Consider the following 25,203-nt stretch of genomic DNA (forward strand, 5'->3'; position numbering starts at 1 on the left):
ACTAACCATGTGTATGTGACCAATAAAATGTGATTAGATTTGATTTAATCTATGTGCCTGGACATGACTTCTGAGGTAAGAAATCGATAAGCAGTTTATGGATTTGGAGTGAACTACCCCTTTAAAGAGCCCTGGTACCGGGCCCAAAACGTCTCAGACTGTGGTTCAGGTCTGTGAACCATTAGCACCTCACTATCAATTACACGGACCGTTCCTCAATAGGCTGTTCAATATGAGCAGAGCTCTGTTTGGTACGGGGGCTACAGGATTCTTGCTTGAGGATAGTTGAAAACAACTACATAGAAACTAAGACTTCATTTGATGTTAAAAAATAAAATAAAAAATAGAAAGTGGTCTTGCCGTCATAAAAGGATGGGTTTTGTTTCCACACACTCACCACTTCCATCTTATCCTCGTCTTTCTCCTTCCTCTCCTTTTCCTTCTTCTTAGCTTTGGCTGTGATGGAAAGAACAGCAGTAGACACCTTTCATGGAGAAAGAGGGAGTGAGAGACTAAATGAAGGGAGTATTGCAAAGAAAGGTAAAACAATACTTTAGGCACTGATGCCGATCAGAAAACTTCTTAGAACGCATGAACCACAAAATACCCCATTTTTTTATTACGTTATTATATTGTGCCTCGGTTCTAAAATGAAACACAATTTAGGCCCTAGACTGAGCAGCTAAAATAACTTGGTCTCAGACTGCGAACATGGCAATGAAATTAAAATGATGACAAAGACTTCAAAAAGGGACACTGGGAAATTGATCTCGGCTGAGGAAACTTCATTCAGAATGGCAGCATTCAGAGTAGCAGCAAATATGACTTCAACTGATCAAAACAATGTGACATCCTTTCGCCGTTGGGGAACTCTCACCTTCTCCTTCTCTTTCTCCTTGGGCACCTCCAGGGCTGGTGGGTAGGCAAAGGTGGAGGGCTTACAGTTGGAGCGGTACTGTACCTTGGGCATCTGGATGGGGGGGGTCAAACACCAAAAAAAGCAATGATTGTAAAGTCCGACCCATCACTCATTGAAAAGGGATGTTCCGTTTGACTTATTCATAGACTGGTTTGACAACAAGAAACGCTGAAAACACCACCTTCCTTTGGCCACATTGATGAGAATACCACTCAACATTTAAACAAAAATGAAAAAGCTATTGGTGAGCATAGTAGTTATGGTGTGTGTGTGTGTGTGTGTATGTATGTATGTATGTGTGTGTGTATAAGAGCGCATTGAGCGTTGTATCTGAAATGCGTTTTCATGGAAAGTCAGCTGTAAATAATACAAATGATTTATTTCACAGGAACAAAATAGTATAGCTCCTACTCTCTTGTCGTCAATTGATAATGCCCACAGGAAATTAATGTGTTAACATTTCCCGTCAAATTCTTAAACAGCACCATATAGGGAGCCACCACTGACCAGAGAGGCTTTCATTTAGTTTGTTATGTCATAACTCACTTCTGTTCTCTGCAGGGTGGTAAGTATGAGAGGGAAGGGGAACATATAAAGTGCTTCTCTGGCTGTCAAAGCGGTGGGTGACTTCACCTGCGATAAAAGGCTGGCATGGAATGGCATGGCTGCAGTAGGGTGGCGCAATATGAGTGCTGGTAAACAACGTCTTCTCCTTACGGCGCACAAAGCCACCATCGCACAACTGCTGATCTGGGCAACTGCTAAGGCTGGAACAGGTGGAGGCAGGAGGGATCATTGTCTACAGTGCCTTGAAAGTATTCATACCCCTTGACTTATTCTACATTTTGTTGTTTTACAGCCTGAATTCAAAATTAAATAGATTTTTGTTTAACTCATCTACACACAATACCCCATAATGACAAAGTGAAAATAGACATTTTTGCAAATTTATTGAACATGATATACAGAAATATCTCATTTTCAGTACACAAGTATTCACACCACTGAGTGAATAATTTGTAGAAGGACCTTTGGCACCGATTACAGCTGTGAGTCTTTCTGGGTAAGTCTCTAAGAACTTACCACACTGGGATTGTGCAACATTCTCCCATTATTCTTTTCAAAATTCTTCAAGCTCTGTTGAATTGGTTGTTGACCATTGCTAGACAACCATTTTCAGGTCTTGCCATAGGTTTCCAAGTAGATTTCAGTCAAAACTCCTGCACTTAAAAACATTCATTGTTTTCCATTATTGTGCATAGCATGATGCAGCCACCACTATGCTTGAAAATCTGGAGAGTGGTACTCAGTAAAGTGTTGTATTGGATATGCCCCAAACATAACACTTTGTATTCAGCACAGAAAATGAATTGCTTTGGCAAATTTTTTGTTGCAAACAGGATGCATGTTTTGGAATATGTGTATTATTTAAAGGCTTCCTTTTCATTCTGTGTCAGTTAGGTTAGTATTGTGGAGTAACTACAATGTTGTTGATTCATCCTCAGATTTCTCCCATCACAGCCATTAAACTCTGTAACTGAGTTAGGAATACCTCCTGTATCATTGTAGTGATTTGATACACCCTCCAAAGTGTTATTATTAACTTCACCATGCTCACAGGGAGCATATCCAATATGTTTTTTACCCATCTACAAATTTGGTGCCCTTCTTTGCGAGGCATTGGGAAACCTCCCTGGTCTTTGTGGTTGAATCTGTGTTTGAAATTCACTGCTCGACTGAGGGCCCTTACAGATAACTGTATTATAGGTCGACCCATTATGATTTTTCAACGCCGATACCGATTGTTGGAGGACAAAAAAAAAGCCGATACTGATTAATTGGCCAATTTTTTAAATGTATTTGTAATAATGACAATTAAAATAAGTGTTCATTCAGTATTGTTGTAACTTAATATAATACATCAATAAAATCAATTTAGCCTCAAATAAATAATGAAACATGTTCAATTTAGTTTAAATATTGCAAAAACTAAGTGTTGGAGAAGAAAGTAAAAGTGCAATATGTGCCATGTAAGAAAGCTAACGTTTAAGTTCCTTGCTCAGAACATGAGAATATATGAAAGCTGGTGGTTCCTTTTAACATGAGTCTTCAATATTCCCAGGTAAGAAGTTTTAGGTTGTAGTTATTATAGGAAATATAGGACTATTTCTCTCTATACCATTTGTATTTCATATACCTTTGACTGTTGGATGTTCTTATAGGCACTTTAGTATTGCCAGTGTAACAGTATAGCTTCCGTACCTCTCCTCACTCCTACCTGGGCTCGAACCAGGAACACAATGACAACAGCCACCCTCGAAGCAGCGTTACCCATGCAGAGCAAGGGGAACAACTACTCCAAGTCTCAGAGCGAGTGTCACTTGAAATGCTATTTGCACGCACCCCGCTAACTAGCTAGCCATTTCTCATCACATCGTTACACCAGCCTAATCTCGAGAGTTGATAGGCTTGAAGTCAAACAGCAGAGCTGCTGGCAAAACACACGAAAGTGCTGTTTGAATGAATGCTTATGAGCCTGCTGGTGCCTACCATCGCTCAGTCAGACTGCTCTATCAAATCATAGACTTAATTATAACATAATAACACACAGAAATGCGAGCCTTGGGTCATTAATATGGTCGAATCCGGAAACTATAATCTCGAAAACAAGACGTTTGTTCTTTCAGTGAAATACGGAACCGTTCCGTATTTTATCTAACGGGTGGCATCCCTAAGTCTAAATATTCCTGTTACATTTCACAACCTTCAATGTTGTCATAATTAGGTAAAATCCTGGCAAATTAGTTCGCAATGAGCCAGGCGGCCCAAACTGTTGCATATACCCTGACTCTGCGTGCAATGAACGCAAGAGAAGTGACACAATTTCACATGGTTAATATTGCCTGCTAACCTGGATTTCTTTTAGCTAAATATGCAGGTTTAAAAATATATACTTCTGTGCATTGATTTTAAGAAAGGCATTGGTGTTTATGGTTAGGTACACGTTGGAGCAACGACAGTCCTTTTTCGCGAATGCGCACTGCATCGATGATATGATATGCAATGCAGGACACGGCAATTCGCCATGTTTATGTGTTGCAAGACCAACCCATGTAGTAAGCTCCAGCGTAAAGAGAGTCATGCACTATTGAATTTTCATACCGGAAGGAGAAACACATATTACGCATTGCATTGTTCGGTGAACGCGCAGATTCAGCTGTTTATATATCAATCATTATGGCGACTAAGTCAAGTCTAGATATACAGATGTACACACAACTTTAGAATAAATTGATTGGGAAGGTGAGACAGATATTGTTGTAGGACGCTTCATTTAGCGATTGTGGAGGAATATTTTTTGAACTGGAGAGGACATCGTTTTGGACTGGTAAGTTCTTATCATGCTAATGCCCTTGTTTGAAATTAATAGTATAAAATATTATTTGTGATTTTTTTATTCATTCTAGAAGCAATATATAAACATTTAATGTCATGAAATGTGAAATGCGTGTGTCTGCCGCCCCACCCCAACCCACACGAAATAGCCTATTTGAGGCTGTTGAGGAGAGGGCAGGACCACATCAATGGCCAAAGTGAAATGGAGACAGTAGATACAGCTAGTCTGTTGTAATATAATAAAGACAGTAGATCTAGCTGGTCTGTCATAATATAATAGAGACAGTAGATCTAGCTGAAATGTCATAATATAAAAGAGACAGTAGATCTAGCAGGTAATAATAATATATTCAACCTTCAACTCTATATATATCTGTTTATTATACCTGTTGATACAGGGCTCATATGTGAAACTATTCTAACTGAACATTTTCTTTCACAGTGACACTGACTCCGAATGGGAGTCTTATCCGCTGTCCTGTGTGAATTTAAGTATGCTCTCTCTAATTCTCTTTTTCTCTCTCTCGGAGGACCTGAGCCCTAGGACCATGCGGCAGGACTACCTGGCATGATGACTCCTTGCTGTCCCCAGTCCACCTGGCCTTGCCGCTGTTCCAGTTTCAACTGTTCTGCCTGCGGCTATGGAACCCGGAACTGTTCATTTTTACTCTTGAGGTGCTGTCCTGTTACAACCACTGTGATCTCCACCCGGCACACCCAGAAGAGGACTGGCCACCCCTCATAGCCTGGTTCCTCTCTAGGTTGCTTCCTAGGTTTTTGCCTCTCTAGGGAGTTTTTCCTAGCCACCGTGCTTCTACACCTGCATTGCTTGCTGTTTGGGGTTTTAGGCTGGGGCTATATAAATTGATTTGATTTGATAGAGGACTGAGGGTCTTCCAAATATTGAAAGTGTGTATAAATAGTTACCCATGTTATTTTGTAAATGTATATATATATTTTTTCCATTATTATTTTTTTTTTTCTTTTTTTTTCTCAATTCTTTTTTGGGGGGTGTGTTAGAATACCATTTTGGTATTTTGTATATAGTTATTTATTTCAAAATGTATACCTTCACCAATTTGGCCACTTGGGTACATTGGGGCTACTTGTGTGGGACACCAGGGTGACTTCATGATAAATGTCATGTAAGCACACTCATTTTGGAAGTTATCATTCTGAAACTTTGCACAAGTACTGTTGCCCTCATATTTTTCACTGAAATTGTCCCCATCATCCTATCTGAATGTTTGTTTTATCTTGTTCATTTTAAAGATACGAAAATAAAAAAATGTATGTTTTTTTCATCGTTTTATCTAAACCAGATCTATTGTGTGTTATTCTCCTCCATTCAATTCACATTTACACAAACTTCAGAGTGTTTTCTTTCAAATGGTACCAAGAATATGCATATCCTTGGTTCTGTGCCTCAGCTACAGGCTGTTAGTCTTCAGGCGGAAATTGCACAAAGTAGGGGGAGAGCTGCAAGATGTTAACAATCAGAGTATATGGTCATTTTTAGATATGAAATGATCAAGTTTACCCTGTATAACGAGGACAGCAATGCCTTTGCGAGGCGCAACGCATGGCCAAAGCTGGAGGAGAAAATAATCTCACAAAAAACTTCCAAATAGTCAAAACCATTTGATTTGTTGTTGGGGGTGAAATCCCAAAAGATGTGCTTATACATTCATTGGCTATGTCATAGCTAATTTGTAAACATACCTATACATCTATATATAGGAGAAATGTCCTCTGGTCTGATGAAACAAAAATAGAACTGTTTGGCCATAATGACCATCGTTATGTTTGGAGGAAAACGGGGGAGGCTTGCAAGCCGAAGAACACCATCCCAACCGTGAAGCACGGGGGTGGCAGCATCATGTTGTGGGTGTGCTTTGCTGCAGGAGGGACTGGTGCACTTCACAAAATAGATGGCATCATGAGGGAGTAAAATTATGTGGATATATTGAAGCAATATCTCAAGACATCAGTCAGGAAGTTAAAGCTTGGTCGCAAATAGGTCTTGCAAATGGACAATGACCCCAAGTTGTGGCAAAATGGCTTAAGAACAACAAAGTCGAGGTTTTGGAGTGGCCATCACAAAGCCCTGACTTCTTCAATCCTATAGAAAATGTGTGGGCAGAACTGAAAAGGCGTGTGCGAGCAAAGAGGCCTACAAACCTGACTCAGTTACACCAGCTCTGTCAGGAGGAATGGGCCAAAATTCACTCAACATATTGTGGGAAGCTTGTGGAAGGCTACCCAAAACTTTTGACCCACTGGGAATGTGATGAAAGAAATAAAAGCTGAAATAAATAATTCTCTACACTATTATTCTGACATTTCACATTCTTAAAATAAAAAGGGGTGATCCTCACTGAATTATATGTCAGGAATTGTGAAAAGAGTTTGAGTTTAAATGTATTTGGCTAAGGTATATGGGTATATGGTATATGTAAACTTCCGACTTCAACTGTACATGCGTGTACTTCAGATGCACCCCACTCACACACGTTGTTTACCTTGAGGTCCTTGTTGAGCCCGATGATGGCGGTGGGGGTGAAGGCCAGGGAGAGGAAATGGGAAAGGGGGAACCAGAACCAGAACTGGGTGAATACCAGCAGGCCCACCACTGATGGCATGTGGGTGTGGCCCGTCCTCGACTGCAGTGAGATGGTGACGTTACGGCCACCTACACACACACACACACACACACACACACGCACACACGGGAAGGAGAGTTTTGACATATTCGTGATAACACAGTTGTGATAATCTTTGTGCTTGGCAACAATGATCTTCCACTTCAGTCAACCATAAATCTGAGAAATAGAGAGACAAAAAGACAGAATTAGGTGCAAAAGGGGGATACAATGAAACTAATCTCGTTCTCAGACACTTCCGCCCAAATGCGCTAAGTGTCTGGTGGACGAAAGAGTCAAACTCGGCCTTCGTCAGCCAATACAGAAAGACAGGGAGAAACTCCCGGCGCATAGACATTGGTTTAATCTACCAACCAACCATCTCCTATAACATCTTCCCCCTAATCCTCCCCAGTATGTGTCTTGTGCACCTCGGTTATGGAGCCACGCTTCACAGTAGTGTGATTTGCAAAAATGGACAAATACAGAATTCTATAGTCACTCCAACTAATGCCAACTTTTAATTGTTGATGTCCCAGGCTTACAGTTGCATTCGGAAAGTATTCAGACCCCTTGACTTTTTCCACGTTACAGCCTTATTCTAAAATGAATTTAATTGTTTTTTCCCCCCTCATCAATCTACACCAAGCCTGGGCAAAGGCCAGCCCGGGGAAAGTATACGGCCTGTGACATGATTCAATACGGGCCACGGAATCATGTTCAGATCACAGTGAATTTGCGATAGTAAAGTTTTGAAAAACGTATGTCAAATTAAAAGCCCAATGAATACTCGCCTTTGCATAACAATTTAAGGCCCACCGCTTGTGGGACATTTATTTTGAAGGCACATATGAATAACTGCATGAGGACAGACAGTGGACTGACAGGCTAACACACACGTCACAGTTACAAATAGTAGCTAGCTAGAAATTGTGCAATAATGTGTTTTTCAAAGATTTCAAAGGAAAGGAAAGTAGACAATGAATTTAGGGTGTTCCAGCAAGAGTGGACATCGAAATATGTATTTATTGAGGTATCAGGGAAAGCTGTGTGCTTAATGTGCAAACAGAGCATCGCTGTCTTGAAAGACTACAACTTGTCCCGACATTTCCAGATGAAGCATGCAGAAAAATATAGGAATATGTCTTCTGAGCAGAGGGCAAGTGCATTGAAAGAGTTGCTTTCTCAGTTGGAAAATCAGCAAGGACTTTTCACAAAACTGCATTCAGCAAACGACAGAATTGCGAGAGCTAGCTATGTACTGTCCCACAAAATTGCTAAACATAGCAAGTCAATCACTGAAGGTGAAATCATTAAAGAATGTTTAATTGACTCTGCAGCAATACTTGCCCCGACAAGAAAGATCTGTTTGAAAGTGTTTCCCTGTCAAGACAAACAGTGACACGGCGTGTTGAGGACATTGCAGAGAATATGGAACAACAGTTGAAAGCCAAGGTAAAGGATTTCACATATTTCTCCTTGCCCTAGATGAGAGCAGTGATGCACGTGACAAGACACAGTTGTTGATATTCTTACAAGACATAACCCCAGACTTTAAAATTACAGAGGAGCTTGCTTCAGTGCAGTCAATGAAGAGCACAACCGCAGGGAAACATTTATTGGAGGAGTTTTTGAAAAGTTATCCAGTGTGACCACTGATGGGTGCCCAAACTTGACAGGAAAAAACATTGGTCTTTTGAAAAGGATACAAGATCATGCAGCTGAGCTGAACCCAGATAAGAAAATGATTTTCCTGCATTGCATTATTCATTTGGTGCTGCTCTGTAAATGTGTTCTGAAAATTAGCCATGTTGTGGATACAGTCAGTAAAGTGGTAAACTTCAAAAGAGCAAAATCTTTAAAATCACAGACAGTTTGTCTCACTGTTGGATGAGACAGTCAGGTCATGCAGATCTCCCCTACCACACAAATGTGAGATGGCTGAGTTTGGGGAAGGTGCTTAAAAGGGTGTGGGACCTGAAGTCAGAGATTGCTGAGTTTTTGCAAATGAAAGGAAAATGTGGATTTCCCTCAGCTGCAAGATAAAGAATGGTTGGCTGATTTTGCCTTCACCGTGGACATCGTGGCCCTCATAAATGAACTGAATTCCAAACTACAAGGGAAGGGCCTTTTTGCACATCAGATGTACAGCCTTGTCAAAGCCTTCAAGGGAAACTTACTCCTCCTGACCCGCCAAGTAGAAGTCAACAATCTCACCCACCTTCCAACACTACTAGTCTGTTCTAGAGGTCGACCGATTATGATTTTTCAACACCGATACCGATTGGAGGACCCAAAAAAGCAGATACCGATTAATTGGCCGATTTTTATATATACATTTGTAATAAAGACAATTACAACAATGCTGTTAATATAATACATAAATAAAATCAATTTAGTCTCAAATAAATGAAACATTCTCAATTTAGTTTAAATAATGCAAAAACAAAGTGTTGGAGAAGAAAATAAAAGTGCAATATGTGCCAGGTAAAAAAGCTAACGTTTAAGTTCCTTACTCAGAACAACTGAGTAAGGAATGAAAGCTGGTGGTTCAATATAGTAGTTATTCTAAGAATTATGACGCGTCGACGATTTCTTTCTATACCATTTGTATTTCATATGCCTTTGACTATTGTATGTTCTAATAGCCACTTTAACATTGCCAGCCTAATCTCAGGAGTTGATAGGCTTGAAGTCCTAAACAGCGCTGTGAAGCAAGCATTGCTAAGAGCTGCTGGCAAACGCTGTAAAGATTGAATGAATGCTTACGAGCCTGCTGCCGCCTACCAATGCTCAGTCAGACTGCTCTATCAAATCAGATGTAATTATAATAAACACAGCAATACAAGCCATTGGTCATTAATATCATCAAATCATCAAGAAAGAATCATTTTGTAAATAGAATAAACATTTTATCAGTGAAATACGGAACAGTTCCGTATTTTATCAAATGGGTGGCCTCCATAAGTCTAAATATTGCTGTTACATTGCACAACCTTCTATGTCATAATTATGTAAAATTCTGGCAAATTAGTTTCCATTGAGTCAGGCGGTCCAAACTGCTAACCTGGATTTCTTTTAGCTAAATATGCAGGTTTAAAAATATATACTTCAGTGTACTGATTTTAAGAAAGGCATTGATGTTTATGGTTAGGTACATTCGTGCAACGATTTTGCTTTTTTCACAAATGCGCTTTTGTTAAATCATTTGGCAAAGTAGGCTGTGATTCAATGATAATTTAACAGGACCCGCACTGATTATATGCAACGCAGGACAAGCTAGTTAACCTAGTAATATCATCAACCATGTGTAGTTAGCTAGTGATTATGTGAAGATTGATAGTTTTTTATAAGATAAGTTTAATGCTAGCTAGCAACTTACCTTGGCTCCTTGCTGCACTCGCGTAACATGTGGTCAGCCTGCCACGCAGTGGCAGCAATATAATCAGCCATAATCGGCATCCAAAAATGCTGATTACCGATTGTTATGAAAACTTGAAATAGGCCCTAATTAATTGGCCATGCCGATTAATCGGTCAAACTCTAGTCTGTTCATCGACTACAGCTCGGCATTCAACACCATAGTACCCTCCAAGCTCGTCATCAAGCTCGAGACCCTGGGTCTCGACCCCGCCCTGTGCAACTGGGTACTGGACTTCCTGACGGGCCGCCCCCAGGTGGTGAGGGTAGGCAACAACATCTCCTCCCCGCTGATCCTCAACACTGGGGCCCCACAAGGGTGCGTTCTGAGCCCTCTCCTGTACTCCCTGTTCACCCACGACACGCCTCCAACTCAATCATCAAGTTTGCGGACGACACAACAGTGGTAGGCTTGATTACCAACAACGACGAGACGGCCTACAGGGAGGAGGTGAGGGCCCTCGGAGTGTGGTGTCAGGAAAATAACCTCACACTCAACGTCAACAAAACTAAGGAGATGATTGTGGACTTCAGGAAACAGCAGAGGGAACACCCCCCCATCCACATCGATGGAACAGTAGTGGAGAGGGTAGCAAGTTTTAAGTTCCTCGGCATACACATCACAGACAAACTGAATTGGTCCACTCACACAGACAGCATCGTGAGGAAGGCGCAGCAACCTCAGGAGGCTGAAGAAATTCGGCTTGTCACCAAAAGCACTCACAAACTTCTACAGATGCACAATCGAGAGCATCCTGGCGGGCTGTATCACCGCCTGGTATGGCAACTGCACCGCCCTCAACCGTAAGGCTCTCCAGAGGGTAGTGAGGTCTGCACAACGCATCACCGGGGGCAAACTACCTGCCCTCCAGGACACCTACACCACCCGATGCTACAGGAAGGCCATAAAGATCATCAAGGACATCAACCACCCGAGCCACTGCCTGTTCACCCCGCTGTCATCCAGAAGGCGAGGTCAGTACAGGTGCATCAAAGCCGGGACCGAGAGACTGAAAAACAGCTTCTATCTCAAGGCCATCAGACTGTTAAACAGCCACCACTAATATTGAGTGGCTACTGCCAACACACTGTCAATGACACTGACTCTACTCCAGCCACTTTAATCATGGGAATTGATGGGAAATGATGTAAATATATCACTAGCCACTTTAAACAATGCTACCTTATATAATGTTACTTACCCTACATTATTCATCTCATATGCATACGTAGATACTGTACTCTATATCAGACTGCATCCTTATGTAATACATGTATCACTAGCAACTTTAACTATGCCACTTGGTTTACATACTCATCTCATATGTATATACTGTACTCGATATCATCTACTGTATCTTGCCTATGCTGCTCTGTACCATCACTCATTCATATATCCTTATGTACATATTCTTTATCCCCTTACACTGTGTATAAGACAGTAGTTTATTTTTGGAATTGTTAGTTAGATTACTTGTTCGTTATTACTGCATTGTCGGAACTAGAAGCACAAGCATTTCGCTACACTTGCATTAACATCTGCTAACCATGTGTATGTGACAAATAAAATTTGATTTGATTTGATTTATCAGATGACAAGAGGGAGAAGTATACAACGCTGCTTTGAACTGAGTTTTCTAGTCGTTTTGAGTATTTCAAAGTGTCGGAAAATGACATGCTGTTGGTTTACTCCTTTCACCTTCAATGTGGATAACGACCTGCAACTTGAGCTTATCGATCTTCAGTCTGATGCAATGATTGGAGAAGTATTCAAAACAATGTCACTGACGAGGTTCTATGCATCTCTCGATGAACAAAACTTCCCAAAGATTAGGAGTAATGCGCAGAAGATTTTTGTACTGTTTGGGTCAACCTATGTATGTGAACAGATATTTTCAGTGATGAAATATAACAAGTCAAGGCACAGATCATCTCATACCGGACTTCACTGCTCTAGTCAATGCCCATCAGAGACTTGACTCCTCACACTGATTGAGTAGTTTAAATGTAGTGTTGAGCGCTCTCTTTGTGTTTTGTGCATACCTGTTAACCTCTTGAACCTCTGGGGGCAGTATTTCATTTTTGGATGAAAAACGTTCCCGTTTTAACCTGTTGCGTCGAGCCATCCCGGATCTGGGATCGTGAATACAGCCTCAAGCTCATTACCATAACGCAACGTTAACTATTCATGAAAATCGCAAATGAAATGAAATTAATATGCTAGCTCTCAAGCTTAGCCTTTTGTTAACAACACTGTCATCTCAGATTTTCAAAATATGCTTCTCAACCATTGCAAAATAAGCATTTGTGTAACAGCTAGCGCGGCTAGCGTAGCATTTAGCGTTAGCATCAGCAGACAACATTTTTCCAAAAACCAGAAAATCATTCAAATAAAATCATTACCTTTGAAGAACTTCAGATGTTTTCAATGAGGAGACTCTCAGTTAGATAGCAAATGCTCTGTTTTTCCTGAAAGATTATTTGTTTAGGAGAAATCGCTGCGTTTGCTGCGTCACGTTTAGCTACGAAAAAAACCTGTATCCAGGAGTGTAATTATCCCCGCAGCTCATTAGCATAACACAACGTTAACTATTCATGAAAATCGCAAATGAAATGAAATTAATATGCTAGCTCTCAAGCTTAGCCTTTTGTTAACAACACTGTCATCTCAGATTTTCAAAATATGCTTCTCAACCATTGCAAAATAAGCATTTGTGTAACAGCTAGCGCGGCTAGCGTAGCATTCAGCGTTAGCATCAGCAGACAACATTTTTACAAAAAACAGAAAATCATTCAAATAAAATCATTACCTTTGAAGAACTTCAGATGTTTTCAATGAGGAGACTCTCAGATAGCAAATGCTCCGTTTTTCCTGAAAGATGATTTGTTTAGGAGAAATTGCTCCGTTTGGTGCGTCACGTTTGGCTACCAAAAAAAAAACGAAAATTCAGTCTCCAAAACGCCGAACTTTTTTCCAAATTAACTCCATAATTTCGACAAACATGGCAAACGTTGTTTAGAACCAATCCTCAAGGTGTTTTTCACATATCTCTTCGATGATATATCGTTCGCGGAAGTGTGCTTTCCCCTCTGAATCCCAGGAGAAAATGCCTGCGGCTGAAGATTACGCACCAATTTACACAAAGGACACCGGGCGGACCCGAGGTAAATGTAGTCTCTTATGGCCAATCTTCCAATGATATGCCTACCAATACGTCACAATGCTGCAGACACCTTGGAGAAACGATAGGAAGGGCAGGCTCATTCCCGGCGCATTCACAGCCATATAAGGAGACAATAGAAAACAGAGCTTCGAAAATTCTGCCCATTTACTGGTTAAAGTATCATCTTGGTTTCGCCTGTAGCATGAGTTCTGTGGCACTCACAGATAATATCTTTGCAGTTTTGGAAACCTTAGAGTGTTTTCTTTCCAAAGCTGCCAATTATATGCATAGTCGAGCATCTTTTCGTGACAAAATATTGCGCTTAAAACGGGCACGTTTTTTTATCCATAAATTAAAAGAGCGCCCCCTATATCCAAGAAGTTAAACAAGATATTTTGTCACGAAAAGATGCTCGACGATAATTGACAGCTTTGGAAAGAAAACACTCTGACGTTTCCAAAACTGCAAAGATATTGTCTGTGAGTGCCACAGAACTAATGCTACAGGCGAAACCAAGATGAAATTTCATACAGGAAGTGAGACAGATTTTGAATGCGCTGTGTTCCAATGTCTCCTTATATGGCTGTGAATTGGCAAGGAATGAGCCTACACTTTCTGTCGTTTCCCCAAGGTGTCTGCAGCATTGTGACGTATTTGTAGGCATATCATTGGAAAATTGACCATAAGAGACTACATTTACCAGGTGTCCGCTCCGTGTCCTCCGTCGAAACTATTGCGTAATCTCCAGGTGCGTGCATTTTTCCATTTTGTTCAGAGGAGAAACCAAACTGCCTCGAGTGATTTATCATCGGATAGATATGTGAAAAACATCTTGAGGATTGATTCTAAACAACGTTTGCCATGTTTCTGTCGATATTATGGAGTTAATTTGGAAAAAAGTTCGCAGTTGTAATGACTGAATTTTCTGGGGTTTTTCTTAGCCAAACGTGATGAACAAAATGGAGCGATTTCTCCTACACAAATAATATTTTTGGAAAAACGGAACATTTGCTATCTAACAGAGTCTCCTCATTGAAAACATCCGAAGTTCTTCAAAAGGTAAATGATTTTATTTGAATGCTTTTGTTTTTGTGAAAATGTTACCTGCTGAATGCTAGGCTTAATGCTATGCTAGCTATCAATACTCTTACACAAATGCTTGTGTAGCTATGGTTGAAAAGCATTTTTTGAAGGGAAACTTCGGGCGGGTCAGGAGGAGTAAGTTTCCCTTGAAGGCTTTGACAAGGCTGTACATCTGATGTGCAAAAAGGCCCTTCCCTTGTAGTTTGGAATTCAGTTCATTCATGAGGGCCACGATGTCCACGGTGAAGGCAAAATCAGCCAACCATTCTTTATCTTGCAGCTGAGGGAAATCCACATTTTCCTTTCATTTGCAAAAACTCAGCAATCTCTGACTTCAGGTCCCACACCCTATTTCATTTCATTTGCGATTTTCATGAATAGTTAACGTTGCGTTATGGTAATGAGCTTGAGGCTATAATTACGCTCCCGGATACGGGATTGCTCGTCGCAACCGGTTAACATGAGTTCTGTCCGTGGTGCTGAATGCACAGTGTACTTTTCCCTCCGTGTAGTTCATTGCATGTTTAATAATGAAAATACCTACCAAAAGGAGAACATGGATGTGGTTTATTTCTGTGCATGTTAAAAAGTAGCATATCTGGACGTGATTTACAGTAGATATATCTGTCAACAGTCATACACATGATGTATAATCCTGTAATATGATTCTGGCCCACGATGGCAAAAATATATTCTAATGTGGCCCTCCATGGAAAATAATTGTCCAGTACTGATCTCCACACACACACACACACACAGCAAAAACAGGTTTTTAGAAATGTTAGTAAATTTAATTTTCACATTTACATAAATATATGGGGAATTGGAAATAATGCCGACAATTACATTGATGGAATCTACAATCTGCACTATTTCTGTCATTCTGAGCACCGTGGGTGGATGCCCACGTTGCTCATATGGGTCCGGTAAATTTCTCAAATATCCGTGAAATAAAAATGCTTTCGGTCAAATGTCTGTAAAACCCTGTTGTGCCCGCAAGGGTAAAGTGAGTGCTTTTGTGTGTGCGTGCAAGCATACCGTCTACATGTGTGTTTGTGTGTGGGGTCCCAGAGAGCTGCACATCAAACACTTGACACACACACACACACACTCACAGATGTGTATACGCATACCCCAAACACAGGCTGGAGCAGAAAGGCATACGTCACTCTGCTAACATTGTGCCTTGTGTATACCTCGATCGAGAACAGCAGGTCCCTCTATGTGTTAAATGCTGTCTAAATACACATCAGGTGCGGGTGTATACAACCTGGTGTATACAGAACCAAGCCTTGTTTCATTTTGAAGAATACTTAGTCAAATTTAACACTGGCAACAAGTGTAAATCAGAATTATGCTGTGCATGTGCACTTTGTGTGTGTTTGTGTGTCTGTGTGTCTGTGTGTGTGTCAGAGTAAAGGAGCCTATATTGCACTCATACTGTAGTGGGGTTAGTCTTTTGCAATATTTGTGTTCCCATAATGCTTTTAGCCGATCCGTGCCACTACAGCAACAGACAAGATCAAACCGGGATCCCCCATTCTCCTGCCAAGATAAAGAACTCCCAAGTCCCCTCTGTTTTCTGTCGCATTAGACCGCCCAGACAAGATCGTAATACGGGATCGTAAGCCAGATAGCACACTGAAGCTATCGCCTCTTCCTCTACAACCCTTAACTGTCAGGCCAATGCTGACAGCTATGTGTTGAGTACCGTAAAGGCAGCTTCCACCTAAAGAACCATCACTTCACTTCTAGTGTATCACTTTGATTTCAGATGTGGATGTGGAGGATTAGTCTTAAGTTATGAGTGGGGTTGGATAATCATATGAAATGTGACATGTGGAAACCATTAGGGTTCCATTTCATGATCTCTGGTGCTCATTACCGAGGGTTTAGCTTTCGAAAGCAGCTCTCGCAAGAAACCGCACACCCACCCGTTCCCTCCGTCTCGCCAGACGTTCCCTCATTCATTACGTAGAATTATACTCCTTTTAATCTCGGCCCTAAATGTGAAGCTTTTCAGTGTCTGCTCATGTATTCAGTTCTCAAAGCTCCTCCAAAATGTTTTTTTTTGTTGTTGAAAATAATGTAGAAGATGCTCTTATCCAGGGCAACTTTCTAAAGAAATCCCTCTGCTCTGTACTGCAAAAGGACCTTATGCCACCACAAAAAAAAAAATGGTAGTTGATCTAGCTAGTAATCACATAACACCTATGGATTCTGGGAAAAGAAGTCCCCTCCCCAAGGAAAATTACAATTCAATTCCATATAGGTTGATAAAAACAGAGCATACCCCTACTTCCAGAGGTGTCTTAAATTTTAAAGAGACTTGTGTGACACTCATTTAGGCGCAGCAACTCGAATCTGTGAGTCACTCTGGCGACAAAATCCATTTGTTCGGGCATTAGGAGGGACCATTTCAGATGTCAAAATAAAGGAATTAAATGACCCACAAGTCATCATCACTGTAATTACATAGAAAAAAAACTGGGCTGAAGCGGCACGTGATTTAACCACTATTGTCTGATTTGATTTTACATTGGAACCATTTCCAGTGTAATAATGTATTTTAAATCAAATGATTCCTCTGAAGTAACTCGTTTTGAAAGGACTTTTTACATTATTTATATGGGGAAGGACCTCCCCTTCTCCCAACACTGATTCCAATCACCCTGCTTTTTCTTTCATCCTGATACTCCTCCGCACCTCTTCCTCCCACTCCCTCCATCCTCCTCTCCGTATTTGTCTCCCAGAGGGCAATGGCAGTCTATTATTCTAACTCTAACACCCCCAGCCCATGACCGCCTAATCACAGCAAACACCACCCACTCTTCTCTTATACTAGCCGTGCCAGGTCATTGTTTTACTGACATTTGTTCCCTTTTCACTTTTAAAAGCTTGTTAAACTAAAATTGTCATAAATTACTAATGGAAACGTTTAGCGAGGCCCTTGGTCTGGGATTAAGAGAAATCAATGTGATTTAGTGAAACTGGTGGCTTTGTTGATTTAGTTACCCCCCCTCAATTTTTACCTTGAAAAGGGTAACCATCCAACCTGACAGAGCTTGAGAGGATCTGCAGAGAGAAATGGGAGAAACTCCCCAAATACAGGTGTGCCAAGCTTGTAGCGTCATACCCAAGAAGACTTGAGGCTTTAATCTCTGCCAAAGGTGCTTCAACAAAGTACGGAGTAAAAGGTTTGAGTACTTATGCAAATCTAATAGTTTTTTTATTTTGAATATATTTGCACTCAAAAACGTTTTTTTTTTTTTTTTGTCATTATGACATATTGTGTGTAGATTGGAGGGGAAAAAACTTCAATCCATTTTAGAATAAGGCTTTAATGTAACAAAATGTGGAGAAAGTCAAGAGGTCTGAATGCACTGTATATATTTTAAAGCAATGAGGATGATGCAACAGATCAGAACGTTTAGCTTTAAATGTTGATTAACTACTATTTCTTCACATTATACGTACAGCAATGCGCAGAAGGCAGTAGTCTACATGGGAATGTTCATTCCATAATGCAATTAGCGGGAAAAATCCTTGTCAAAAGCACACGGCACATGCCAGCAGTTTCATGTGACAGAGATCAAAATATCTATTGGAAATTTAGAAAGAGGGGAGAGCTTAAGATGCAACAACTAGCATGGGTTGCTAATATAACTAGGATTGTGCCTTTGGCTAGTGGACAAAGAAAGAAAGTGGACTTGAAAACCATTAGATGGGTTAGCTTACAACGTCACGAAAACGACCTGCGCGCTCCCATGGGGCAGAAGTCAGTATGTGGTTGTGACTCCGGATGGCCAGATTACTAGCAAGAATGACAAGAAACTGCCATGTGGGGAATCATAAGTGGCTCGTGTCATCTTGCTCTTGATACCATGTCTTGTTTTGAGGTGTTTTGACTGATTTCATGTCAATGCTAATATGGCTAAAATTCGCTAGCTTAACCAACAACTTCAACGATGTATTTGAGAGACAGCAAGTGCTCATTCTGCAAATGTATTTATGTTTTCAATAAACATTGAAGAAATATAGCTTACGTGAAGTCAACCATCTAAGCTAACCCAGTCTGTTTTGCCCCATAGTTGAGCATGCGTCAGTTTTGTTGCTAAATAGCCAAACCGTCTAGAACATGAGAGGAATAGGCTAATGGTTTTAATGACATATGGAAGTCTATGAAATAATTGCCTCCCCGTTTCTATGGTCGGATCTGACTTTTAAGCAATGCGATTGCATTTAGAATTGTTACTCAATGATTGAGCTTTTAAATACATGTTTCACTCCAGCAGCAACAAATGAGCTGTTTACGAAGCTGTAGCAGCAACGCTGGCGCTATCTGACAGTTTTCTGCTCATCATAGGCTCTGTATATGTATTCTGTGTGATAAATATTACGACTAACTAAAATACACACACGCCAATTTAATTCCACTAAATTATGAACCTATAGACCGATAAGCATGACCGGTCAAATGTATTTACATTGACTGGTATTTCCATCAATGAATAGACTAAAAATCATTATTTTACAATGGGACTTTTTTTCTTCTCCTGGACAATTGGCAGAGATCAGTTTTATTTATCAAGCTTTTCATTTATTCATTTTCGGTCCAAAAGCGGGATAATAGTGACGACTGATGTGCTTTTTTAGGCCGGTTCAGTTTAGGTGCAATTATAAAAACATCACGGTTTTCAATTTATATTATTGTTTTAAACATTAAATGCATTATGAAATAATGACATTAAAATGATTAGAGCTTTTTAATAGAAATTCCAAAGCCAAAAACAGTGAACATTCAATTGCCAAAACATTGAAAATATTCCATCATCTCTGTCAGGGCCACAAAGAAAAATAGGAAATTACTATGAAATAATAAAATATTTCAGTTGTGTATATTACTTAGTTTTATTTGATGACTTTATAATTGTTTATTCCTTAGTCATCATCTGATCTCTACTCAGGCAGTAGCAGCCAGCCAGCCAACCATCTAACATTACATTCTCTCTGTTTTCCCCATACTGTACTGTCTTTAGTCATCCTATTTAGCTAGGCTAGCCTGCCTAAGTATGGTGCAGAGCTGTCTGACAATCATTTTTACTTGTTTTTCAAAGTAGATCAGACATACTTTCAAATTTTCTCCATCCCTCTCGCCTGTTGTTGTGTTGTGAACATTCCTCTCATGTGGCTGTGTATGTCTCTCTCGTGTAATATCATCTAACTTAACGTAGCAGGCGTAAAAGTGTATCCAACTTTAGTTGTTTAATAACCACACAAAAGAAACATTGACATTTTGGTTAATCTCTGCACTAACGGCTAACGGAAACCCTGGCGAACACGCAACACACAGTCAGACTAACAGTAATAAGAGTCATGTGGCTGTTCTCATTGCTGGACAACCAGGTGCTAATGCATTGTAGCATCATCGCTTCCAGAGAAGGAAGTTGGGGAAAATCACAGGACACAGGGGTGGTCAAGCCCAGTAGGGCGGCTGGAACTGGACCCCTTGTAAATATTGCCAACACACACACACACACACACACTTCCCCTAAAGAGCAGACTGAAACAGATACACCCACCAGTTTTCTGAAGAAATCCCACCGCTGCAACCAAATATCAGTCACACACACTTGACACAAGACACTGACCTGCATCCAGGATGCCCTGGGCCAGGATGGCCCCGAACTTGGCCATGACGTCATCATGCTTGTCATTGATGACCTTGGAGTAGAGCTGCCGGAACTGGTTCACCTGTGCCGGGAAAGCAACGAAAACCATTATGACTCAAACTCATTGATCAGTTTATTTGGTGGACCTCCACATTACAATCTAGCACTCGTATTCGATGAAATATACTTAAATTCTTTGTTGTCCGGTTTTTCAGCTGCATATGGGAGACCTTTTGGCTGCCATGTCACTTTGGCTTTGATAAAGCCAATATGCATGCCAAGGCCCACATTTGGAACTGACATGAAGTGAGAGCCACTATTAGCTGGTTAAAAACTCACTAGCCACACTTCTCGATAATAAATATTTAAGAAGGGTTATATGGTTACAACATTACCATTTATAATTCCATGTAAGATATTTTAAAAATGAGTCCTGTAAAGTAAGTGGCCCACCTGGGAGTGTGAGGCACCGAGGCACATACTCGACGAACACGATTTAACACAACTGCACCGAATCGCCTTCCTGTCTCGAGAACACTTGAAAACATCAGTGTGGCTTCACATTTAAACAAGCCCACCGCAATTAATGACAGCATGGCTTCAATCATAAAAAATGTCATGCAACGAAATAACCCAGAGAGGGTGTGTGTATGAAAGAAAAGTTTAGTTGAGCATGTGCGTTTACGTTATTGCCACATATATACCGTGTGTGGGGCACAAAGTAAAAGTGCTGAGAAAAAAAAAACAGCAGGCGGGCAGTCCATAACAGTATGGCAGTGTAGGCCTACATAAACAACCTTTATGCCCAAGGTGTACTGACACACCCGCCGCACTGTCACGCTAGCTGCCATGCCACCATCACCAGTGTAAGAGCACACCAAACAAAATCTGGAAAGATGCTGAAAATTATACAGGCACACATGTTGTGCCTCCTGCCGTTTCCAATTTAAAATGAGAGTCTCTTGCACAATCTTTCACACCGCCCCGAGCTCAAAGGCTGTTGATGTACAGGCCGAGACCAGAGGACGCTTTGAAAATGAGTCTGGCATTTCTTAAACGGCTGTGACAGAGCTTGTTGTGCAAAACGGGGAGAGAGAGAGCAGCTCCTTTTAGCTAGCCCCCCCACCCTTCTCCTTCCTACCCTCTGCTGACTGATATCCCTTTCAAACAGAACCCGAAAACCTGCCACCTTTTCTTTATGTCTGAAAGGTATTACTGGCGACAAAGCCGGTACATTTATTTCCGCCAACCAGCATAGTCATGATTGCGGTAAGGAATTTCAAAGTCTCGCCAACCCCTCAGTATCAACATCGTCTTTCATCTTACCAACTTTGGCATGGGATTAAATCATGAACATTCTATTTTTGTTGTCCGACATAAAACTTGTCTTTGTCATTATGAAAAAGTATATCACAAAAACAGCAGTCTTCATAATTTTTTGCACCCCCACCCCACCAAATTTTAAATAATTTTTTTTTTTAAATAAAAAATAAATGTATTTAAGACATGTCAATCTAACAAGCCAGGCAACGAAAAGTAACATTCTAGACAATGTTGAGAACATTTCAATAGGCTCCAGTAGCATACTATGCAAACAGATAATTCCACCATCAGCGATACAACGAAGATATATTAAAGTCAGTGAATAACAAAGTTACTGGTCGCCAATTTCTCTCCTAAATGTGGGCTGTGAATGGGATGGACTGTTTCACTTCCACTCACCTTGGGACAGGTGACCTCGGTCTGCTGGATCATGACGAGGGCTGATGAGATGAGGGCGCCCTGTCTCACATAGTTCACCGGGTCATTAGTCATGGGCTCCAGCAGGTTGATGGCCTCCTGAGAAGAGAGAAAGAACAAAATAACTTTTCAATGATAATACAATACAAACTAAACAAATACCTAGATGACAACTTGAACAGCAAACAAGACGAGGTTATCGTGTTGTTTAGACTCCAAATAAATACATAGATAAAGTTGGATGCTACTCACTAAGTACGAGCACAGTACTTTGCTGTTCTACAGGAGGACAAACCCCAGCTCCTTAAGGGAGAAGAGGCTCAGGTGGGTAAACAGTGAGCTCCCTCAGGCCAGTTAGGAACTTCTAGGCCAGTGTTTGGACCAGCGCTCTCCTGGGTATTAAGAAGTAAGCCTGGCAGAGGGTGCCAGCTAAGCCGCTTGGCACAAGTTACCAAGGGCTTCTGAGGAAGGGCGGGCTCAGCTGTGCCAGGGCAAACCTCAGCACTCAGCAGTGAGGACCCAAGATGAGGCCTACACTTGAGATCTCTATCAGATTCATAGATTGCTTAGCTTTACTTTCTAAAGTGTTTTCAAAGAGATTTATTCAATCCACTAATACGAAACAAGTGTATTTAACATGGAAACATACGCATTTTTTGTATTTTGATTGTGAACATTTACTATTAGAGGTATGGGTAGCGCCATCTTGAATTGCCATAGTAACAACTGATGCCAATGGGTCATTGGTAGGACTGAGCAAATTGTGAATTTTTGCAGAGACTGAAAGTGAATGCTGCCACACCTCTACTAGACCAGAAATGTTTCTCACATCTTTTAATACTCTGTCATTGAGATCAGAACAACAATATTAAGGTAAGAAACTGTATACAATCTGTTTTTATGTTAATTATTTGAGTACTTTTCCGATTGATGAGTCTGTGAAATTTACTTTTGATAACAAGCTGAGTAACGTTAGACAATTGAATCAGCCTAAACGAGACAAGGTAGCTAGCTGGCCTACTTGATTTAGGTCTTCTCTTGTCTTTTTGATGTAAGTGTTTTCATTGATAACGGCAAAGTCAAATGCTCATATTGACAATTTAAAAAGCATTTGTCATTAGGTAGTATGCGCGAGAGCAGGCCTGGGCAAAGGCAGGCCCGGGGGGGCATATGCTGCACAGGACAAGAGTCAATACGGGCTACGGAATCATGCTCAGATCAAAGAATTTGCAATAGTAAAGTTTTGAAAAACGTATTTGTTATTCATTTGAAAAGCCCAATGAATTACTTGCCTTTTTGTAACGATTTAACTCCCACCGATTGTGGGACATTTATTTTGAAGGCACGTATAAATAACTGCACAAGGACAGACAGGCTGACACACACGTCACCGTCACAAATAGTAGCCAGCTAGAAATTGCGGGAACATTTTACAAAGATGTTAAAAATTAAAAATAAAATGGTGCTGAATGCAGTGTACTTTTCCCTCCGTGTAGTTCATTGCATGTTTAATAATGAAAATAAATGCCTACCAAAAAGGAGAACATGGATGTAGTTTATTTCTGTGCATGTTAAAAAGTAGCATATCTAGACGTGATTTACAGTAGATATATCTGTCAACACAGTCATACACATGATGTATAATCCTGTAATAGGATTCTGGCCCACGATGGCAAAAATATATTCTAATGTGGCCCTCCATGGAAAATAATTGCCCAGGCCTGAGCTAGAGCTAGCTAAACCGAACTGGCTAGTGATTAAGATATGAAGCTGCTGTAGCTAGCAAGCCAGGAAGAGAGAATATCTGCAGGACTGCTATGTTACCAGTAAAATGTAATGTTATGATCCCATATACAGTCATTTTTAACAACTAGCTAGCTAACTAGGTTTATGTGTCAGTTTATCTGTGATATGATTCCTATAACCTCAGTTTATTTTTAGATGCATGCCATCAAAGCCACTACACAACACTAAACAATACATTAATTGCACTACAACGGTGACAAACGGTGCCCACAAACTGTTAGGGCCAACATAAAGCTGTCCCAACAGCAAATCTTTCTTTTCAGCACCATGGAGTGAATACACACCACCGCTACACCTGGCTAGGCTATCAGCGGAGCCTTGTCGGTCAGCGAAACAGTTAATTCAGCCTCATTTACTACCTTTTTTTAAAAACATAGCTGACTTGCTTAAACAAATGTAGTTTCTACTGACAATTGAGATGTACAAACTTTGGCATGGGAACGATGAGCTGATAAGAGGCAATCATTAATATCGATTAAGACATTAATGAGCGAGCTAAGATTGACGTGGTCAATATAACTATTTGTTCAGCACTTTTGAAATGTACAGCGACAGAATTCAAAACATGGACCGTTCTTACAGTATTCACCAAGTCAGAACCGGATAAATAAAGGGGGTATATAAAGCAGACAATGAAAGCACTTACAATATCCGATGATTACATCTCTAAAACAGGCTATAGGCTACATGCGCACCACCAAGTCCGCAGCGATTCTACAGCGATACGCCATTCATCTGGTTTGCGCTTAGTGGGACTGTCATTTGTTTTTCAACAGGACAATGACCCAACATGTCCAGGCTGTGTAAGGGGCTATTTGACCAAGAAGGAGAGTGATGGAGTGCTGCATCAGATGACCTGGTCTCCACAATCACCCGACCTCAACCCAATTGAGATGGTTTGGGATGAGTTGGACCGCAAAATAAAGAAAAAGCAGCCAACAAGTGCTCAGCACATGTGGGAACTCCTTCAATAAATCATTCCAGGTGGAGCTGGTTGAGAGAATGCCAAGAGTGTGCAAAGCGATCAAGGCATTTTTTATATTTTGATTTGTTTAACACTTTTGGTTACTACATGATTACAAATGTGCTCTGCCCTACCTGCCCTGAATTACAGGTCGCCACTGTCCCCATCATTTGAAGATGACTGATTTAATATTTTATTAATCAAATGTTTTTTTTTGTGATAGAAATGAGTCATGTTAAGATCTTTCACATTACATATTTAGCAATGGCAGAATGTATTTTAAACTTCACCCAATGAAACTTTTGTATGACATAATAAATAAAAAAGCATTGATAGGAGTGGGGAAAAAAGGTACTTGTGCATTGATAAGCACACAAAACACGGCATTAACGATAAA

At 40.6% G+C, this 25,203-nt stretch overlaps 1 protein-coding gene across 1 annotated transcript in view; it reads right to left on the reverse strand.

Annotated features, from left to right (window-relative positions):
* The window catches only part of LOC112250611 (26S proteasome non-ATPase regulatory subunit 1), a 122,925-nt gene that overhangs the window by 14,290 nt on the left and 83,432 nt on the right, over window positions 1-25,203 (reverse strand). The window contains exons 18-22 of the mRNA XM_042321921.1: window positions 22,019-22,135; window positions 20,276-20,378; window positions 6,838-7,007; window positions 878-970; window positions 398-484 (exon numbers count right to left, since the gene is read on the reverse strand). Of these exons, the coding sequence (XP_042177855.1) occupies window positions 398-484; window positions 878-970; window positions 6,838-7,007; window positions 20,276-20,378; window positions 22,019-22,135 (570 nt within the window). The remainder of the gene's footprint in view (window positions 1-397; window positions 485-877; window positions 971-6,837; window positions 7,008-20,275; window positions 20,379-22,018; window positions 22,136-25,203) is intronic.

The sequence above is a fragment of the Oncorhynchus tshawytscha genome, linkage group LG05, assembly GCF_018296145.1.
Source record: "Oncorhynchus tshawytscha isolate Ot180627B linkage group LG05, Otsh_v2.0, whole genome shotgun sequence".
NCBI classification, from domain to species: domain Eukaryota; kingdom Metazoa; phylum Chordata; class Actinopteri; order Salmoniformes; family Salmonidae; genus Oncorhynchus; species Oncorhynchus tshawytscha.